This window comes from Palaemon carinicauda, chromosome 3 (genome assembly GCF_036898095.1).
Source record: "Palaemon carinicauda isolate YSFRI2023 chromosome 3, ASM3689809v2, whole genome shotgun sequence".
NCBI lineage: Eukaryota > Metazoa > Arthropoda > Malacostraca > Decapoda > Palaemonidae > Palaemon > Palaemon carinicauda.
The window spans coordinates 63,979,360-63,999,359 of NC_090727.1; the positions used below are offsets into that span (position 1 = coordinate 63,979,360).

The 20,000-nt window shown below is 37.9% G+C and overlaps 1 protein-coding gene across 1 annotated transcript in view; it reads right to left on the reverse strand.

The window, feature by feature from the left end:
• Positions 1-5,499: 5,499 nt before the first annotated feature.
• LOC137632173 (bestrophin-2-like) overlaps positions 5,500-20,000 on the reverse strand; it is a 21,266-nt gene continuing 6,765 nt past the window's right edge. Inside the window, exons 4-8 of the mRNA XM_068364063.1 lie at positions 10,254-10,425; positions 8,373-8,502; positions 7,239-7,477; positions 6,362-6,592; positions 5,500-5,505 (exon numbers count right to left, since the gene is read on the reverse strand). Of these exons, the coding sequence (XP_068220164.1) occupies positions 5,500-5,505; positions 6,362-6,592; positions 7,239-7,477; positions 8,373-8,502; positions 10,254-10,425 (778 nt within the window). The remainder of the gene's footprint in view (positions 5,506-6,361; positions 6,593-7,238; positions 7,478-8,372; positions 8,503-10,253; positions 10,426-20,000) is intronic.

Sequence of the window (20,000 nt, forward strand, 5' to 3'; positions counted from 1 at the left end):
TATTTGTCGGAAAATATGCCTTGATGGTTTGCCTAGCACGTGGCTGAAATTTTTTTTTCTGAAATGCCGTATATTAGAATGGCCATTTTTCCACGAGTGCCCCTTTTTATTTTTTTTGCATTTTTTTGCTTAGTCATGTTACCGTAAGGAATTGGCAAGTAGTGTCGCAAAACTTATAATTTTATAGTGTTGGAAAGTGTTTCTAGATGATCTGGCTACCCATGCCTATCTTCTTTTTTTAGCCAGATATGGCGTATATATAGGTATGTGTTCGATTTTCCTGTGATTGCCATTTTTTCGTTTTTTCCCATTTCTTTCAAAATTACTACGTACTAAGGAACTATCACAGAGTAATTATTCATTTAGATGTTTATTTGTCGGAAAATGTGCCTTGATGGTTTGCCTAGCACGTGGCTGAATTTTTTTTTTCTGAAATGCCGTATATTAGAATGTTAGCCATTTTTCCTCGAGTGCCCCTTTTTATTTGTTTTGCATTTTTTTGCTTAGTCATGTTACCGTAAGGAATTGGCAAGTAGTGTCGCAAAACTTATATTTTTATAGTGTTGGAAAGTGTTTCTAGATGATCTGGCTACCCATGCCTATCTTTTTTTTAGCCAGATATGGCGTATATATAGGTATGTGTTCGATTTTCCGGTGATTGCCATTTTTTCGTTTTTTCCCAATTCTTTCAAAATTACTACGTACTAAGGAACTATCACAGAGTAATGATTCCTCTAGATGTTTATTTGTCGGAAAATTTTGTTTACTTTTTTTTTGATTGAATATCATCAAATTTTTTTAGCTAAAATATTGTTTTACATTTTTTTTTTCGATTTTATTTCCCTTCAAAAAAATTTTTTTGGGTCAGAATTTTAATTTTATAGTCGTAAAATAATCGACAATTATCCAGCAACCCACCATACAATTTTTATGCATATCCAATAATAATTAGATTAGTAAATAACACCTTGAAATTGACATACCCTTCCTACATTTCAAGTGGCAGATTAGGGAGTCTGAGTCAGTGTGGTTGGCGGCCATTTTGTGGACATATCCGAAGCGTAAGCTGCCCTATCTATATATATTCTTGTTCCCTATAGAATTTGTGATATTTTGGTATATTTTTACCTGCATAAATATCATATTATATATTAAATATATGTATTTTTTTACGGAATTTCTAAGTACTCAAAAAATTACCTTTAGATATGGCCCCTGATATAAATGTAATTTACAAAATAATGAAGATTTTTTTACATATTTCTATTTTAGGATAACATATGTTTATTCCCTAAAAAAATTAGCCACTTCCTATTTCATTTGGGTACCCAAAAAAATTCATGAAATTTGGACAAATTTTTTTGGCCAAAAAAAGTTACCCTTTTTTTCTCATTTCAGATCTTCACCTCCATGGGTCTGACTTCATCCAAAATACATCAAGATGTGTCCTAAACATTCAAGAATCAATTCCTAAAAGGATTTGTGTATATATGTATAAACTTTTTTTTATGAATTTTTATGTCAGGTCTTTTTTTTTTTCTACTTAATTTTTTAAAATATTTATAATAAATAGTTTTTCTGCAGATGAGTAGTATTTATCTATACAGTTGTTTTAAGCATTCATTGAAGTTTTTTTTGGCAAAAGAAAAAAGGAGGTTACTGCAAAAACTGATTTTTCAAGAATTTTTTTTGGCGCCGGGGTCGTTCGCGTCCGAGTATACCCTTAAAGGGGTGTCCGAGGACCGTACCTATCCAGGGTTAAACGTAGTTTTCTGATGTAGGACCCTTATCTCTCTCGAAGAATGTATGTCATGTATTTATTTCAAATTATTTCATATGTTTTCCTTGCTTTATAAAAACTATTTTAGATAGAAATGTATCACCTTCATTTATGTCAAGGAATACCGAGGTATTGAAAAAAACAATTAAGTTAATTAAACTAAGCGTGTCAAATAACGTTTTCTCTTTCAATGGAAATTTTTACAAACAGAAATTTGGTTGTAGTATGGGCAGCCCGTTATCTCCAATTTTAGCTAACCTCTACATGGAATACTTTGAAACAGAAATTTTAACAACAATTAAACCTACGAACATGGTTTGGCAACGCTATGTTGATGACATTTTCACATATTGGGATGATAGCTAGGGAGATTTCAATATATTTTTCAATAATCTAAATTCCCTAGTCCATAGCATAAATTTTAAAACTGAATGGGAAAAAGATGGAAAATTAGCTTTTTTGGACATACTAATTATAAGGGAATTGACGGGGTATAATTTCACTGTGTATAGAAAACCAACTTTCTCTATTTCCTACATTCATTTCTTTAGTTATCACGACATTTCTGTAAAAATTGGAGTAGCTTGCAATCTATTTCTTAGAGGTTTGAGAATCTGTTCCCCAGCCTACCTAAATAAAGAATTTGAAATCATCCGTAAACAACTCGCCCAGCTATTCTACCCGACGTATGTCATAGAAAAGGCCATCAACAAAGCCAACACGATATATTATAAAGATCATGATGTTACTAACCAAAGAGATTTTAAAAATAAGATAAAACTCCCATATATAGAAGGTATTAAAAATATAACAAATCATATCAAAACTAAGAACCCCTTTATTTTTTCATATCCAAAGACCATAGGAAGCACCCTTATTAATGTTTATCAAAATAAAAGAGAAATAGAATCCGGCGTTTACAAGGTACCATGTGGGGATTGTGAAAAAGTGTACGTTGGGCAAACAGGCCGTTCGCTATCTCAAAGATTATCCAAACACAAAAGATCTGTTAGATATGGGTATGAAAACTCGGGGATTTTCATTCACCTTAGGGATTTAGGGCACCAGTTTAACTGGAGTGAGTCGTCTTTGCTTTTTAAGAGTACCTGTCCGTACAGAAGGAAAATCCTGGAATCAACCATCATAAATCAATCAAACACAATGAACCTATCTGGGGGCCAATGGAAAGCTGACACAGTGGACAATACTCTTCTCAACCCTATCATTAAGAAGATAATCCACGGAGACCGACCACCAGACATGCATCAGAGGTCAAGACATCCTCCAAGCGGCTCAACAATAAGAACACGCACCTGGATGTAATTAAATTTGGCTAATCCTTCCAGCAATTATAACAACTATAGAACAATTGAACACACCCTTTTGCTTTCATATATAAACCGTCACTCTCCACTGTAATCCTCACTTTTACTTTACATCCTGAAGAGGGTCGATGTTTATTGACCGAAATATAGTGTGATTTATTCATATTTCCTGTGTTTCTTTTATGGGCCTTTTTGAAAAAACATGTTAAACTGTTCGATTACAGTTATAAATAAGACATATATATATATATATATATATATATATATATATATATATATATATATATATATATATATATATATATATATATATACATATACATATATATATATATATATATATATATATATATATATATATATATATATATAAATAAATATATATACATATATATATATATATATATATATATATATATATATATATATATATATATATATATATATATATATATATATATAAATAAATATTAAAAAACTTTTATTTTACCTTTACTGTCTAAAACTTGACATTAAATGAAACTATTTTTCCAGTAGTATATAGAGAAAAAAAAATTATATTAGTTAAGCCTACCTAATGATTTAGTAGTCTTATGATATTCATAACGCTATGTCCGGATAGTATTAATAGTAAATCTTAGAACCGTATAATCAACTTTACGATATGCAAGTTATCAAAAAAAAAAAAAAAAAAAAAAAAAAAGACTAGCTTATTCAAGGAAACAAATGAATAAATTCTACCTTATGGGAATAGACAATCACTGCATTGTTGAATTTTAGAGGTTTTCCTTGAGGATTTTATCATGTTTCTTATCACAAAAACACTTAAACGTAGTTTTCTGATGTAGGACCCTTATCTCTCTCGAAGAATGTATGTCATGTATTTATTTCAAATTATTTCATATGTTTTCCTTGCTTTATAAAAACTATTTCAGATAGAAACGTATCACCTTCATTTATGTCAAGGAATTTAAGTCGTACACTTAAGTTCCATTCATTTCAAATACTTTTCTCGGTATACAAAATCTAATTTTAAAAATTTATTTGTCAAGATCCTTTAATTGATTAATGGAATATGTCCATGACATAGTTCATGAACAAAATGATACTTCTCTCCCAATTTACTTGTCAGAACCTTAGCCAAGGAATTTATGAAGTTCAATTAGGTTCCATTGATTTCAAATACGTTTCTTGATGTATAAAATCTAATTTGCATAGTTTATTTATCATGATCATTTCATTGACAAATGAATTGTATCCTTACCATAGTTCATGAACAAAATGATAGTTGTCTCCCAATTTACTTATCAGGAAACATAATCATTACTCAAAAAATCACTTAAGGCACAACGGGGAATGTCTGTTGACAACCTACGAAATCCAATATGGCTACGAAATCCAATATGGCTACGAAATCCAATGTGGCTGCCTCACCACGCAGCTGCCTCTCCTTGGATATCAAGGACTGAAATCGCCCTTGGAAGCTCCCCGGGTCTCTGGTCGCAAAGCATAAATGACATCTGTTGGAGAATATTTGCTATTATTATTATTATTATTATTATTATTATTATTATTATTATTATTATTATTATAGATTCTTTTTCAGGGATCTTGGGATTGTGCCTAGTGTTTCTATGATTATGGGTACAATTTAAACTGGCATATCCCATATCCTTCTTATTTCTATTTTCAGCTTATTATTATTATTATTATTATTATTATTATTATTATTATCATTATTATTATTATTATTATTATTATTATTATTATTATTACCTAAGCTACAACACTACTTGGCAAAGAGAGTTGCGAGGGAAGGAAATAAGGAAATAAATAAACGATATGAGAGATAATTAGCAATTAATAAGAAATTTTAAAAACAGTAATGCATCAAAACAGATATTCTATGCATAAACTATTAAAAAATTCATGTCAGCCTGTTCATCATAAAAACATTTGCTGCAAGTTTGAACTTTCGAAGTTCTACCGATTCAGCTCCCCGATTAGTAAAATGAAGGTTTGTGAAAGTTTGGGCCAAGAATAGAATAGGTATTCAAGTGATAAGGGTAGGAACAGACATATATATATATATAAATATAGATGAAGATAAATTTCATGAACATAATTGATATTTATAATCGGACAATGCCCTAGAGACTGACCATATATACATATGGTCAGAACACAAGCCCCCTCTTCACCCAAGCTAGGACCAAGGAAGTCCAGGCAGTGGCTGCTGATGACTCAGCAAATAGACCTATAGGCTCCCCCCAAACCCCCCATCTTCAGCTTACAAGGATAGTGAGGTTGCAGCGACCAAGGAACTAACGCATTTGAGCAGGACTCGAACCCATGTCTGGTGTTCACCAGTGAGGGACGTTACCGCATTGGCCACTACAACTGTAATTGGGATTTAATTGAAAGGTTTTAAATCTTTTTAGACTAATTATATCAACCAACCTTGATAGTTGAGTCTCCTTTGTTTTATATAATAATTAGCTGTATAGAGAAAAAGATTGCATCCCTGATTCTAATAGCATATATGATTAACAAGTCTTGATACAAACAATGCTAAATTTCGTATTTAAGATTTATGTATAATACAGTATCCTTTTTTAAATAAATTTTAAGCGAAATTGAAATCAGCTAAAGCTACAGGTCTTATTATCTCGATAGTATTTCTTGCCAAATCTAGGAAAAAAGTTACCCCCATCTAAGCAACAACAGCAACAACAACAACAACAACAACAACAACAAATGCAGCCGTTTCTAGGCCACTGCAGGATAAAAGCCTCAGACATGTCCTTATTCATGTCTGGGGTTTGGCCATTTCATCATCACGCTGGCCAATGCAGATTGGTGATAGGCTTTTCTTTAATCGCTCACAGCAAACCCGCTTAGTATAGGTGACCCTGACTAGTACAGCTTTGCTGATCGTGGAAATATGCAAACGCTTTCACAATGTTAAGGTATTCCCGCTCTAAGCAATAAAGGTTTAAATCCATATTGAAGTAATGCATATAATTCCCCAATACTGGATTCCTATTCCAATCTTCCCCACCTCTTTATGACGCTCCAAGAGGCTAAGAAACTCGAAGTCATCATTATCGCTTCCGAATGGTTTGACGACAACCTTGCCTTACTATTTTTCTAAGAAAATATAACCCCACATGTAATCAAGATAGATTTAAATCCATATTGAATTAAAACATATAATTCATTAAACTGAATTCGCTTTTACCGATTCCCCGCTCACCTCTTTATGGCGCTCCAAAAGGCTCAGGAACTCGAAGTCATCATCATCGCTTCCGAACGGGTTGGTGAAGCTCTCGCCTACTTTAAGCCACCCGATGAAGAAGAAGAGTTGAAGGAGAGAAAACACAGGGAAGAAGACATTCGTGTGACCTTCGTATTGTTTCTCTGGGTTCAAGCTTTGCCCGGCAACGACAGAAGAGAAGAAGTAGAAGTAGACAATGATAGCTACGACCTGGAGAGATACAAGAAGACGCTGATTTACTGATGTTGTAAGAAATGATTGTGGCTGTACCTTAACATCAGATGTGGTATTGTTTTCTGATGTTATAGTTATTATGGAAAAGAATATTTTGGAAAATTATGGGATACTACTTTTTCAGTTTGTCATGATTCTCTTTATTGTTTATATATGATAGATCTCGTTTAACGTTCTTACCAATCTTAGGATATACATTTATTGATGATTACTTAAATATAGTTTATAAATTTCCTTATTTCCTTTCCTCACAGGACTATTTTCCCTGTTGGAACCCTTGTGCTTGTGGTATCCTTTCCAACTAGGATAGTTGCTTGGCTAATAATAATAATAAAGATGATGATGGTAATAACAATATGATGGCTGTGGTCTCCAAGTTAGAAGAAATGCAGCCAAAAAAGGGTTTGTTTCCGAGTGCAATTTATATAATTTGAATATCAGTTGGTGATAGTTTCATTCGGTTTATACTGTACCAAACTGCTTTGCCAACTAGGATTATAACTTAATTTTGTGATAATAGTATATTGACTATAGTCTCCTAATTAGAAAAAAAAGGCAACCAAAATATGACTGGTTTTTCTAGTATTGTATAATTAAAATATCACATGATAATAGGTCTCACCTGGCAGTAGGCCAGAGGAGCACTGCAATCACTCCAATTGGACAGATATAAACATTTATTTTGAATAGCAAGGATTTCCGTCATAAGGTCTAATTTCTGGTTTTGCGTGGCGATAAATTCTTCCCTCTGGGCCTTGTCAACTGTCTTGCAAGCCCACATTATGGGCATGAATATCTTGTCCACTGAAGTCCTTTCGTTGACTTTTTCTATGAGCAGCGTTTCTTCTTCTGTGAGAAAACCTGTGAGAAACCACAGCCTCAGTAACATTTGATGGGAAGAAAATGTTTCTTGAAATTATACCCTCAGATAAAAATTTTGAAGTTAAAATTAACTTATGCCACAGCAAAAGATATGTAAAATTTCTTTGAAATTATTGACCAATGGTGATAATCTATTTTAGTTATAACCTCAGAATGAATTATGAAGTTAAAATTAACTGATACCACAGCAAAAGAAAACGTGCTAAATTAATTTGAAAGTATTGACCAATGGTAATAATCTATTGTAATTATAACTTCATAAAAAAAAATGTAACTGGTACCGCAAGAATAGCCAGTTGCCTATGCAAAATATATTTGCACACATTTACCCATATTAATAATCTATAGATTGAAAAGATAGGAAAATATATGCAATAATACATATCAATTCTTAAGGCATTCCCTATATCTCACATACTGCACCGTACATATTTTACCTTAACGGAGTGACTATTGGATTTATTTATGAGGTGAGGTACCATTAATGATGTAAATGAACTTTCAAAACAATACTATTATCTCCAATAATGCTTTTTGAAATTTCCTTCAGATACAGAAAATAAGATAAGATATTAGTGATGTAAATAAACTGTGCCCTTTCTTTCGATGGCAAAATGCATTTTTAAATTTCCTTTAGATACAAAACTGAAGATAGGATAGTGATGTAAATGAACTCTACCATTTCTTTCGATAGCAAAAATGCATTTTGAACTTTCATCTAGATACAAAATGGAAGATAAGAGATAAATGAACTCTATCTTTTATTTCAATATCAAAATGCATTTTTAACTTTCATCTAGATACAAAATAGAAGATAAGAGATAAATAAACTCTAAAGATTTGAAATCAAACATGCATGAGCACTGCTTCCCACCTTCCTCAATTAAACTTCTTAGCGTTGGATATTTTTCCCTCACTGTAGGAGATATCTTTTGGAAGGTCATGGCAATCACGGCATTAACATTTCGAATTACCGTCTCTCGAATTCTCTTGGATTCTTTTCCCTGAAAAGAAGGACCTTAGGGAGTAATTGGATAGGATATTACAGAATAAAAGGCCAAATAAGACTTCAACTTAAGAGAAACTATTTGCTATTAATTTGAATATTTATATCATTGGAGTTTCAGGCCTATATTTACATCAAACTAGTAATTTTCTACTTGATGTATAGTTGGATACAGGAATTACTAAACACCTCTGTATACATGAAAATGGGCCAAATAGAATTTCAACCAAAGAGAAACTATTTACAATTAAATTGAATATTTATATAATTTGAGTTTGTTTTTTACATGAAACTAGTAATTTTCTACTTAAAGTATAGATAAATAGAGGAATTACTAGACACACCTATATATTTGAAAATGGGCCAAATAGAATTTCCACATAAGAGAAACTATTCGCAATAAATTTAAATAATTATATCATTTGAGGTTCAGGCCTATTTTTTACATCAAACTAGTTATTTTCTACTTAATATATATTTGGATACAGGAATTACTAGACACTTCTGTATATAGAATAATAGACAAAACAGAGCGTCAACTTAAGAGAAATTATTAGTAATTAATTTGAACATTTATATCATTTGTTTTTTTTTTTTCACATCATACTAGTAACTTTCTATTGAAATGTACAGACGGATACAGGAATCACTAACACACCTCTATCTGAGGATATACACCCAGTAACCAAACAGATAGTGTAGGGAGAGATGACAGAGGGCGGGGGGGGGGGGTTGCTTAAAACAGTAACTCGCGACACAGTTAGGGGGTGACAGGATGCATTTCCTTCGAACGAGGTGTACCAGGAATTCGTGTTCAGCTGTACCTTGGCAAACTAAGTAATTGGGTAGGAAATAACAGTATATATGATAATAGGCCAAATAGGAATTCAACTTATAAGAGCCTATTAGGAGTGAATTTCAACAATTATACCATTTGAGGTTTAGTTCTACTTTTATACAAAACTATTGACATTGATATTCAGTTTAAAAATAAGAATACAATATTATTATTATTATTGTTGCTAAGCTACAACCCTCGTTGGAAAAGCCGAATGCTATAAGCCCAGGGGACCCAACAGGGAAAATAGCCCAGTGAGGAAAAGAGAAAAGGAAAACTAAAACATTTCAAGAACAGCAACAGTAAGAAAATAGATATTTCCTATATAAACTATAAAGACTTTCAACAAAACAAGAAGAGAAATTGGATAGAATAGTGTGACCAAGTGTATCCTCAAGCAAGAGAACTCTAACCCAAGACAGTGGAAGACCATGGTACAGAGGCTCTGGCACTACCCAAGACTAGAGAACAATGGTTTGATTTTGCAGCGTCCTTCTCCTAGAAGAGCTGCTTCCCATAGCTTAAGACTCTATTCTACCCTTATCATGAGGAAAGTAGCCCCTGAACAATTACAGTGCAGTAGTTAACCTCTTGGGTGAAGAGGAAATCCTTGGTAATCCCAATTTTGTCAGGTGCATAAGGAGAGAGTAGAATCTGTAAAGACTATGCCAGACTATTCGGTGTATGTGTAGGCAAAGGGAAAGTGAACCGTAACCAAAGATAAAGATCCAATGTAGTACTGTCTGGCTAGTCACAGGACCCCATAACTCTTTAGTGGTAGTAACTCAACGGGTGGCTGGTGCCCTGGCCAACCTACTACCTACAGGTTGAGTTTTAGTAATACTTTAATACAAAACTAGTGACTTTGACATTCAGTTTAAGAATAGGAATATACAGTATGTGAGACTCACCTGACCCACGATGAGTGAAGCAGTGAGCAATGCTGCTTGATCTGGCCAAGGGATACTTTGGTAAACATCCCACCATCTCTTGAAGACGTTGGTCACGAAGAATCCCAGGACAAACGCGACGGGGACCAGATGGTTCATTTTTGAGAAGTAAATCACTACCTGTTCAAATATTCTGCAATGGAATGTTTCCTATTAATTTGGGGTGCCAGGAAATGATGCTATCCCTATGTTAATTCATCGTAATAAATGATTTTCTGGGTTAGTTATTTGAAGGGTTACTTTCTAAAGAGACTCTTTAGCTATGGTCAGCAGCTCTTCTAGGAGAAGGATACTCCAAAATCAAACCACTGTTCTCTAGTCTTGGGTAGTGCCATAGCCTCTGTACCATGGCCTTCCCCTGTCTTGGGTTAGAGTTCTCTTGCTTGAGGATACACTAAGGAACGTCTTGTTTTTCTTCCTCTTGTTTTGTTAAAGTTTTTGTAGCTTATATAGGCGATATTTATCTTAATGTTGTTGCTCTTCTTAAGAAATTTTATTTTTCCTTGTTTCCTTTCCTCACTGGGCTATTTTCCTTGTTGGAGCCCCTGGGCTTATAGCATCCTGCTTTTCCAACTAGGGTAGTAGCTCAGCAAATAATAATAATAATAATAATAATAATAATAATAATAATAATATCGGTAGAATAAATCACCAGTTTATTAATTGATTGAAGACTAAATTGGTCCGTGGCATAATTCCGAAATATGTTTTTTTATTTTTCATATATCTCGAAAATAAATCACCAATTAATCATCAAAGTCTAAATTAAGTATTGACGTGTTTAAGAAATTAATTACTTCTCACTTTTTTTGCTCCCAACGGAAAAGTATGTCAAGACCAGAAATTTATTTACGTTTGACATATTTTCCACCGGAACGGGCACTTACCTGCATAAGAAACAAAAAACTAAAGAATTATTTATAAGTTCTTCTTCATAATAGATCAGCATCATTGAATATCCATTAACATTATATAATATACTATATTCCTGGTTTAATTTCTCTTTAGAATAAATAAACCCAGATCCAAGGTTTCCAAAATAACTAATTATCAAAGGAGCGAAATTATTACTTGCTATCAAAAAAATGAAGACTAGAAGAGTGCAAGAATAACTGTGTGGCTAATTCATCAAATCTCATGATCTTAAGCTTGTCTTTGTGATATTAAAACCAGTTTAAACCAATACATCTACATTCCAAACACCTGTCCACAGGTCAGATGCACTTGCTTTCAGTTTATTTAAAAGATATTCTTCTTAAACTTAATCGTAAGCTTATCAATGTGTTCATTTGTTGTCCTTTTAATGAATCTATTACTTCAGTACATTATCTTGCATACCATAACTTGGTTTATATATATTTCAATAGAAATTATGAAAAAAAATAATATATATATGTATATATATATACATATATATATATATATATATATATATATATATATATATATATATATGTATAAATGTATATATATATACATATATATATATATATATATATATATATATATATATATATATATATATATATATATATATATATATATATATATATATATATATATATATATATATATATATATATATATATATATATATAAATATATATATATATATATAAATATATATATATATATATATATATATATATATATATATATATATATATATATATATATATATATATATATATATATATATATATATATATATATATATATATATATATATATATATATGTATATATATATATATATATATATATATATATATATGTATATATATATATATATATATATATATACTGTACATATGTATTTATATTTATATATATATTTAGATATAATATATATATATATATATATATATATATATATATATATATATATATATATATATATATATATATATATATATATATAACGGATTCTGAGCGAAGCGAAAAATCTATTTTTGGTGAGATAGCCATGTCGTCCTGATGGAAGTTCCTATAGGGTAGCTTCCTAGGGTATATTACAACTACGGCGATATTCCCAGAGAATTTACCTTAAGGTACCAGAATTGTAACTCCTGGAGCGAGTATCCCTCGTGAAAGGGATATCGCGACATATCAGAGGACGTATTCTAGACACGTCACATGGCAATCTACGACCTGAACAGAGATTTCGTCTCGTAGGAGGTGATTGACGAGATACGAATTCGGGAAAGAAAAAGGGGAGCCGCTCCCAAGGCTTCCCTATCCCCCGATTCGTATGCGTGCCTGGCGCCAATCCTGGCGCCATCTGTATTCCTTGTAGCGTACACGAGGTGCTACAGATACTGTTTGTAGGGAGGGGTCCTACAGCCCTTTCTTAGAAAGGCAAGGGCGGGTCCATCAGGACGACATGGCTATCTCACCCAAAAATAGATTTTTCGCTTCGCTCAAAATCCGTTTTTTGGGCTCAAGCCATGTCGTCCTGATGGAAGTGTACCAGAGCATTACTGTATCTGTGGATTCTCAGAACGTGCCGTACTCCCCGGAGGTATTTATTCCCGGTCGACTAGACCTAGAGACCTAAGATGTTACCGTTATACATCTTTTCAACTAACTATAAACTATGTTAGAGCTTCCTGCCCCCTACAGGGAAGAGTCCTACTAGACTCTGGATAGTCTCGAAGAGTACATATATCTATGTATGAATACCAGGCAAGCTAATATAGTGGTCTCGCCCTATATTAAGTAAAGCATAGTTTGTATAGAACCACTGCGTCAATATATTGACCAGTAATCCGCACAATACTTGTATTGGACAAAGGTTTATATCCGCATAGGAAGAAACTAATAAAACCGCCCTCGTCCCTTTATGGGACGGAGTCCTCCTATTAGGGGACTTACATAAACCAATGCAACATAGCTTGCATAACAGAACAATTCTATCAGAATTATCCCAGATAAGATACATAGAATTAAAATGCTCAATTATACCAATAAATTGACACAGGTGAAAGAGACGCAAGGTTCTCAAGAACAAGTTTATTGACAGATAATAAACAGACAGGTTAACAACAAATATATATATTTATATAAAAGAGGATAACCCAAAACTTTAAGCATAAGTATGATAGTAAACAGAACTTGTTTATCTGAAAGAAAAACCATTAAACACCACTTTAATAAGATACCAAGGTATCAAGTCATAAAAAGTCTGTATTACAAATCAATCACATTAGCGTTAGAAACGCTTGGCACACATGTCTGAACTTATGCTAGGTTCACCTTTGAAAGAAGGAACAGTCTATATGGGCACTTGGTGCCCTCATTTAGTTTGTAGTACAGTATGTACCTACACACTCACCCTGGACTTAATCGTCCCAATTAAGACCACTGTTCCTCGCAGAGTTAAACAGTAGGGTTAACTACACGACCCACTGCTACCACAGATCTCTTAAGTTCCTCTACTTGCTTCGCATAGTGGCGAAAGAACACCCTGGAAGACTTCCAGCCCGTGTATGAACGGAGATGTTCAAAATCCATACAATTAAAGAAATTTAGGGATGAGGCAACTTTCCTCGGATCGTGACCTGCGGGTGTACTGTCAGGATCCGCTCTGCGAATAAAATATGTGATTTTCGCTCTGAGTTGATTCAGAGATAAATTTGAGCCTGATGTTTCTCCCCTGAATAGTTGACCACCCTTGAAGTCTGAAGTTCTACGAAGATAGACCTTTAGGCATTCTACTGGACATAGAGATGCATCTTCTTTCAGAGGGCAGATTCTCCAGGGACCCCACCTGTTGGTGGGTAACTCATTCTTGGCGAGAAACGTAGGATCCGGAAACAGGTTCAGCTCCCCCCCATCCAGGAACTGAACACGACCTGCCTCTCTCGAGAGGGCTACGATCTCACTAACCCTGGCCCCGGACGCGAGTGCAAATAGGAAAATAACTTTTTGCGTCAAATCCTTTAACGCACATTCTTCATTGCTCAACAGGGAGGCAAAATGAAGAACTTTGTCTAAAGACCAAGAGATGGGCTTTGGAGGTGCTGAAGGTCTGAGCCTAGCGCAGGCTTTCGGAACTTTATTAAAGATCTCGTTACCTAGGTCGATCTGGAAGGCAAATAAAATGGGTCTCATCAAAGCAGATTTACACACTGAAATCGTGTTAGCTGCCAACCCTTGGCCATGGAGGTGGATGAAGAAAGATAAGCAGAAGTCTGTTGAGATCTCCTGTGGATTCTTTGCCTTTACAAAGGCCACCCATTTTCTCCAAGATGACTCATATTGCCTTCTAGTCGATTTGCACTTATATTCCTCTAGGAAGTCTATGCTGGCTTTCGAAATCCCGAAACGCTTTCTCACTGCTAGGGCGAGAAAATCATGAGCTGCAGGGTCTGGGTTTTCTGTAATGAAGCGCAGACAGTCGACTTCTGGACTCGCTGGGTCAGAACTGGATGTGGTAGCGGCACGAACTTCATCTGTAGTTCCAACGCCAAGGGGAACCACATACTGTTCGCCCACTTGTGGGCCACTATTGCCGCTACCCCCTTGAAGGATCTCAGTTTGTTGAGGACCCTCAACAGAAGGTTGTGAGGAGGGAACAGATAAATCCTGGACCATCTGTTCCAGTCGAGGGACATTGCGTCCACTGCTTCCGCTAAGGGGTCCTCGTACGGGGACACGTACAGGGGCAACTTCTTGTTGTCTTTCGTCGCAAAGAGGTCTATTTGCAGTTCTGGGACTTGATTCAGAATGAAGGAAAATGATCCTGCGTCTAAGGATCATTCCGACTCTATCGGTGTGAACCTGGATAGAGCGTCCGCTGTCACATTGCGGACTCCTTGAAGGTGAACTGCCGACAGGTACCACTTCTTCTTTTCCGCCAATCGGAAAATGGCTAACATCACTTGGTTGAGAGGTGGTGACCTCGACCCTTGTCGATTCAAGCATCTCACAACCACCTCGCTGTACGTCACCAATCTTATGTGGATCGAGTGACGCGGGGAGACTTTCTTTAAGGTAAGGAGCACTGCCATAGCTTCTAGAAAGTTTATATGAAAGGTCCTGAATAGCTTGGACCAAGTCCCCTGGACTTTTTTCCGATGAGAGTGACCTCCCCATCCCTCCTTTGAGGCGTCTGAGTGAATCGTCATCGACGGGGGAGGTGGCTGAAGAAGAACCGACTTCTTTAGATGTCTGGCTTGGGACCAAGGTCTGAGAAGAGTACGTAGCCGAGGCGGCACTGGTCTTCTCAGGTCTCTTCGCGTGTTTGATGCATACCTTCTCCAAACTCCGGTTGCATCCTTTAGCTGTGCTCTTAGCACTGGGTCTGTCACTGAAGCAAACTGGAGAGAGCCTAGTACCCTCTCCTGTTCGCGTCTTGATAGCCTTTCGGAATCTAGAAGTCTCTTGACAGAGCCCGCTATCTCCTTCCTTTTCTTCGTCGGGATGGAGAAACTGTGTGACAAAAGGTCCCAGTGGATTCCCAGCCACTGGAACTTTTGGGATGGAGAAAGTCGAGACTTTTTTCTGTTGATCTTGAAGCCTAGGTACTCTAGGAACTGGATCACCTGCCTGGAAGCTTGCAAGCATTCGGTCTCGGATGCTGCCCACACCAGCCAGTCGTCCAGGTAGGCTACTACCTGAATTCCCTTTAGGCGTAATTGTTTGAGAGCTGCGCTCGCAAGCTTCGTGAAAATCCTTGGGGCTATGTTTAGCCCGAATGGCATGGCTCTGAAGGCGTACAGTCTCCGTTGTAGCCTGAACCCTAGGTAGGGGGAGAGTCGACGGCTGATTGGAATGTGCCAATAGGCGTCTGACAAGTCTATAGAGACTGAGTATGCCCTCTTGGGCAGTAAGGTCCTTATGTGTTGCAGTGTTAGCATCTTGAATTTGCAATTCACTATGAACTTGTTGAGTGGTGACAAGTCCAGAATGACTCTGAGCTTTTCCGAGTCTTTCTTGGGAATACAAAACAGCCTCCCTTTTACCGGTATCATTTCACTTGGACTGCCATCCTGAGGTCTTGCCTCCCTGACCACGACCACCTCTGAATCCCCTTCCCCTTGAGGGGCGCCTAGACGAGCCTCTGGCTGCTCCTCTAGGTTTTGCACGAAAGGAAGAAGACTGTCCTTCGAACGTTGGGGTGAATGTGGTTGACTGACCTGGCACAGCCTGGGGTACCCACTGAAAAGCAGTCGGGGTTTGTGCCACCATCTGGGGCACTGGAGGCAAAGGCAATTGCAGTTGCTGTTGCTGTCTATAAGGCTTGGCTGGCCGAGATGGTAGCCTAGTCCTCATATTCTTCCTCTTTGGTTGAGGACCCTCATCCGGGGAAGATTTTCTTTTGATAGCCAGGCCCCACTTCTGGAGAAGGTTTCTATTCTCCACGGCGGCCTTATCAACAACCTCTTTGACCACATCGGTAGGGAAAAGGTCTTTTCCCCAAATGTTGGAGGAGATTAATTTCCTTGGCTCGTGTCTCACCGAAGCCCCGGTGAACACGAACTCCCTGCAAGCTCTCCTTGCCTTGATGAAGCCATAAAGGTCCTTCGTCACTGTGGCTAGGTGAGACTTAGCCACTACCATGAACATTTCATGGACCTTAGGGTCACTTGCCATTGTCTCAAGAGTAGTCTGATGAGACATTGAGGCAGCCAGTCTTTCTTTGGTCTCGAACTCTCTTCGTAAAAGAGATTCGGACAGCTTAGGGAGGTCCTCTCCGAATTGCCGTCCGGCAATATCAGCCTCCAACTTTCCCACTGAGAATGTCAGATGGACATCCTTCCAGTCTTTGTGGTCCATAGGCAGAACCAGCGACAAGGGTTTACACTCCTCCAGGGAGAGGCAAGGCTTGCCGGCCTCGACTGCCTTTAGGACAGCCGCAAACCCTTTCTGTAAAAAGGGGAAGGCTCTATCAGGAGAGGACACAAAAGAAGGGAGCTTCTTGCTCAATGCAGCTACCTTCGAATTAGAGAAGCCCCTCTCTTTCATCGAGGATGAAAGTAGGGCTTGAGCCTTAGCGTGATCCATAATAATGACCTCCTTCGGCTCTGTCTCCTCCCTTGAAGCTGGTTCTTTTCTCAGCCGGACATAGCAGTCCGGATATGATGCCTTGCTGGGCCAGAATTCTACCTCCTCTAGGGGAACTGAACCCAGCTTATCCGAGATGACGATCTTTCCAGTCGTCATCGGCATGTGCTCAGCATACCTCCATGGGTTAGCATCTGAGCATATGGGAAGGTCTTTCACATTGAGCCTTTTCTGGGGCCCATGTGATTCTGCTAGGGACTGCATACGCAGTTCCATTGCAGCCGCCTTCTCCTGATTCTCCTTCTGCATTTGTTGGATCATTCCAACAATCGAAGAGAGGGCCTGTCCCAGTTCTACTGGGAGACCAGCCGATGTTGAGGGGATAGGCTCCGGCATCTGAACCGGAGTAGCCGACACCTCGTCGACCTCATCCTCTACGACATCCGGGGTTTGAACTTGATCCTGACCTTCTGCCAGGAGGTCTTCTTCCAAACGTTCGTCCAGGTCAGACATCCTGTCATACAACTGGATGTCTTGCATCGCATCTGCGACTTCCGCGTCCACCTGGACTTGATCTTGAGGGATCTCCTCTTGAGGCTGGGGAATCACTGTCTCAGCTGATGCCTGGGGAAATAGATACGCCCTCATCTTCTCACTTGGAAGATAAGGGCCAGAGGTGTTCTTCTTGAAGCCCCTTACCCAAGTACGAAGCTTTTCCCTTGCTATATCCCTTGATTCCGCCGTTCTAGGGGAATCAAAAGCCTCAGTAATCAGGTTAGTGCATACAGTACATACCTGAGGGTCCCAATACTGGAGATCATCCTTGGAGACAGCGCATGCTGCGTGTCTCCTACAACACTCATGTCCGCAGAGGTTCTTGCTGCGGACATTGCAGAAAACATTTCCGCACTTCGGAGGGTCCTCCTGTAAAGAGAAGAAATTTCCATGAGTATCAAGTGAACTATGTATCACTGGATATGCATAGTATAGCATAACAATTCATAAAGGAAAGACACACACTTGTGTTTCCCTCACAACCCATTGTTGCAGCCTTCCAGATAATAAAATCAAAATGGTTTATCTCTTCTAGAGTAACCAATGCAAGATTTCCAGAGGAAACAGGTGGAGCTCACACCTAGGCAATGATTTTAAAATCCTGGATAATAGACAGGGAAGAACTCTGCTTCCTATCTGAGGGCAACAGCAAAGGGCTGTGCAAGAAAACACAATAGTGTTAGAAGATACAGTGCTGTACCTAAACCTTTACTATAGTTTTCTTCTTACTGTATATGCTATACAGAAGAATACTAGTACAGTATAGGAGGATGTGTGCCGGCCTGCCTTTGCCGGCCGGCACACACCACAACTAGCTTTAAAGTATACTACTTAACAGCTATAGGGCGGCAGCACTCTGGTTCAAATGCCTGTGCCGGTCGGCAGCAGCTGCCGGCCGGCAACAGCCAGTGTTGGCCGGCAATGACTGCCGGCCAGCAACTACACAAGGTAGTACCCAGCTGCCGGCCACACTCTTGGTGACCGGCAGACAAGGACTGACATAAGCCGGCCGGCAAAGGTACAAGACCGATGCCAGCCGGCAGCAAAAGAACCAGAAGACTACACCTGCCCGGCTGCCGGCCTCATAGGCCGGCAGCCGGGACAGGTACAGCACTAGAAGAAAATAGAATGGATGCCGGGATAAGAGTGTACACAACCCCCCAAGCCCGGCAACCGAAAGAGTGCATATAAGGAAGGGGAGAAACTTAATTCAGGCTTCCTTGACCAATGCCGTCCGGCTCTGCCGGCAGGCATGGATGAGGGACCAAGAGAGGTCCGGGCAGCACTCGAAAACATAAGACCCTTGCCGGCCAGCATCTCTGCCAGCCGGCAATGGGCTTAGTCAATTCCACATCCCAACCTATACTAGGTCCAGAAGTAGAACGACGTACAGTACAGTAATACCCCTGCCGGCCAGCTCTGCCGGCCGGCAAGGTACAGTACAGTAATGGCTAGGCCATTACGGAGATAGAGGGGGAAGGGACAAGAGGGTCCTGATAACCTTGCTTTAGTGACAGATCACCCGCAGCCAAGAACTTTGTCTTAGCCTAAGGGAGATCTAAGGGAAAGGGCCAGCAATACTTGCCAGCTTCCAGAGCACCAAAGCAAGGAAGGCGTTGCTACTCCCAAGGGAAGAACTTATCCTCCCCCGAGAACAGCAACAGGACTTAGTCTGGTCGATCACAAAAGAAGGAATCATAACTTACAGAAACCTTCGGTAGTGACCTAAGGGAGCTAAGCTCCCTTTGTAAGTGTTAGGTCAGCGAGGGAGACTCTGCCCCAAGCCAGACAACACGGACTCAGACTAAAAACTCTGTTGTTTTGTCCCTCTTTGAACCAGACTTACTGGAACAGGAAGGTACAGTAACACCCTAGTATAGTTTTATCGAAAATAAATTCGGAAAAAACCACTTAGGGATAAGCCCAAGGCTTAAACAGAGGGAAAGGGATTGCATACCTTCTCCGAAGAAAAGAAAGCAACCGGGGAGTATGATAAAGTATACTAAGGCTCCATAAGCAATTAGCCTAGGCACCAAGAGAATCGATTACCTAATTCACCGAAACTCACACGTATACAATCTTGGAAATATTCCACACAGTCTTAAATGTATAAAATATAGCCTAAAGCTTCAATAAAATTTTAATT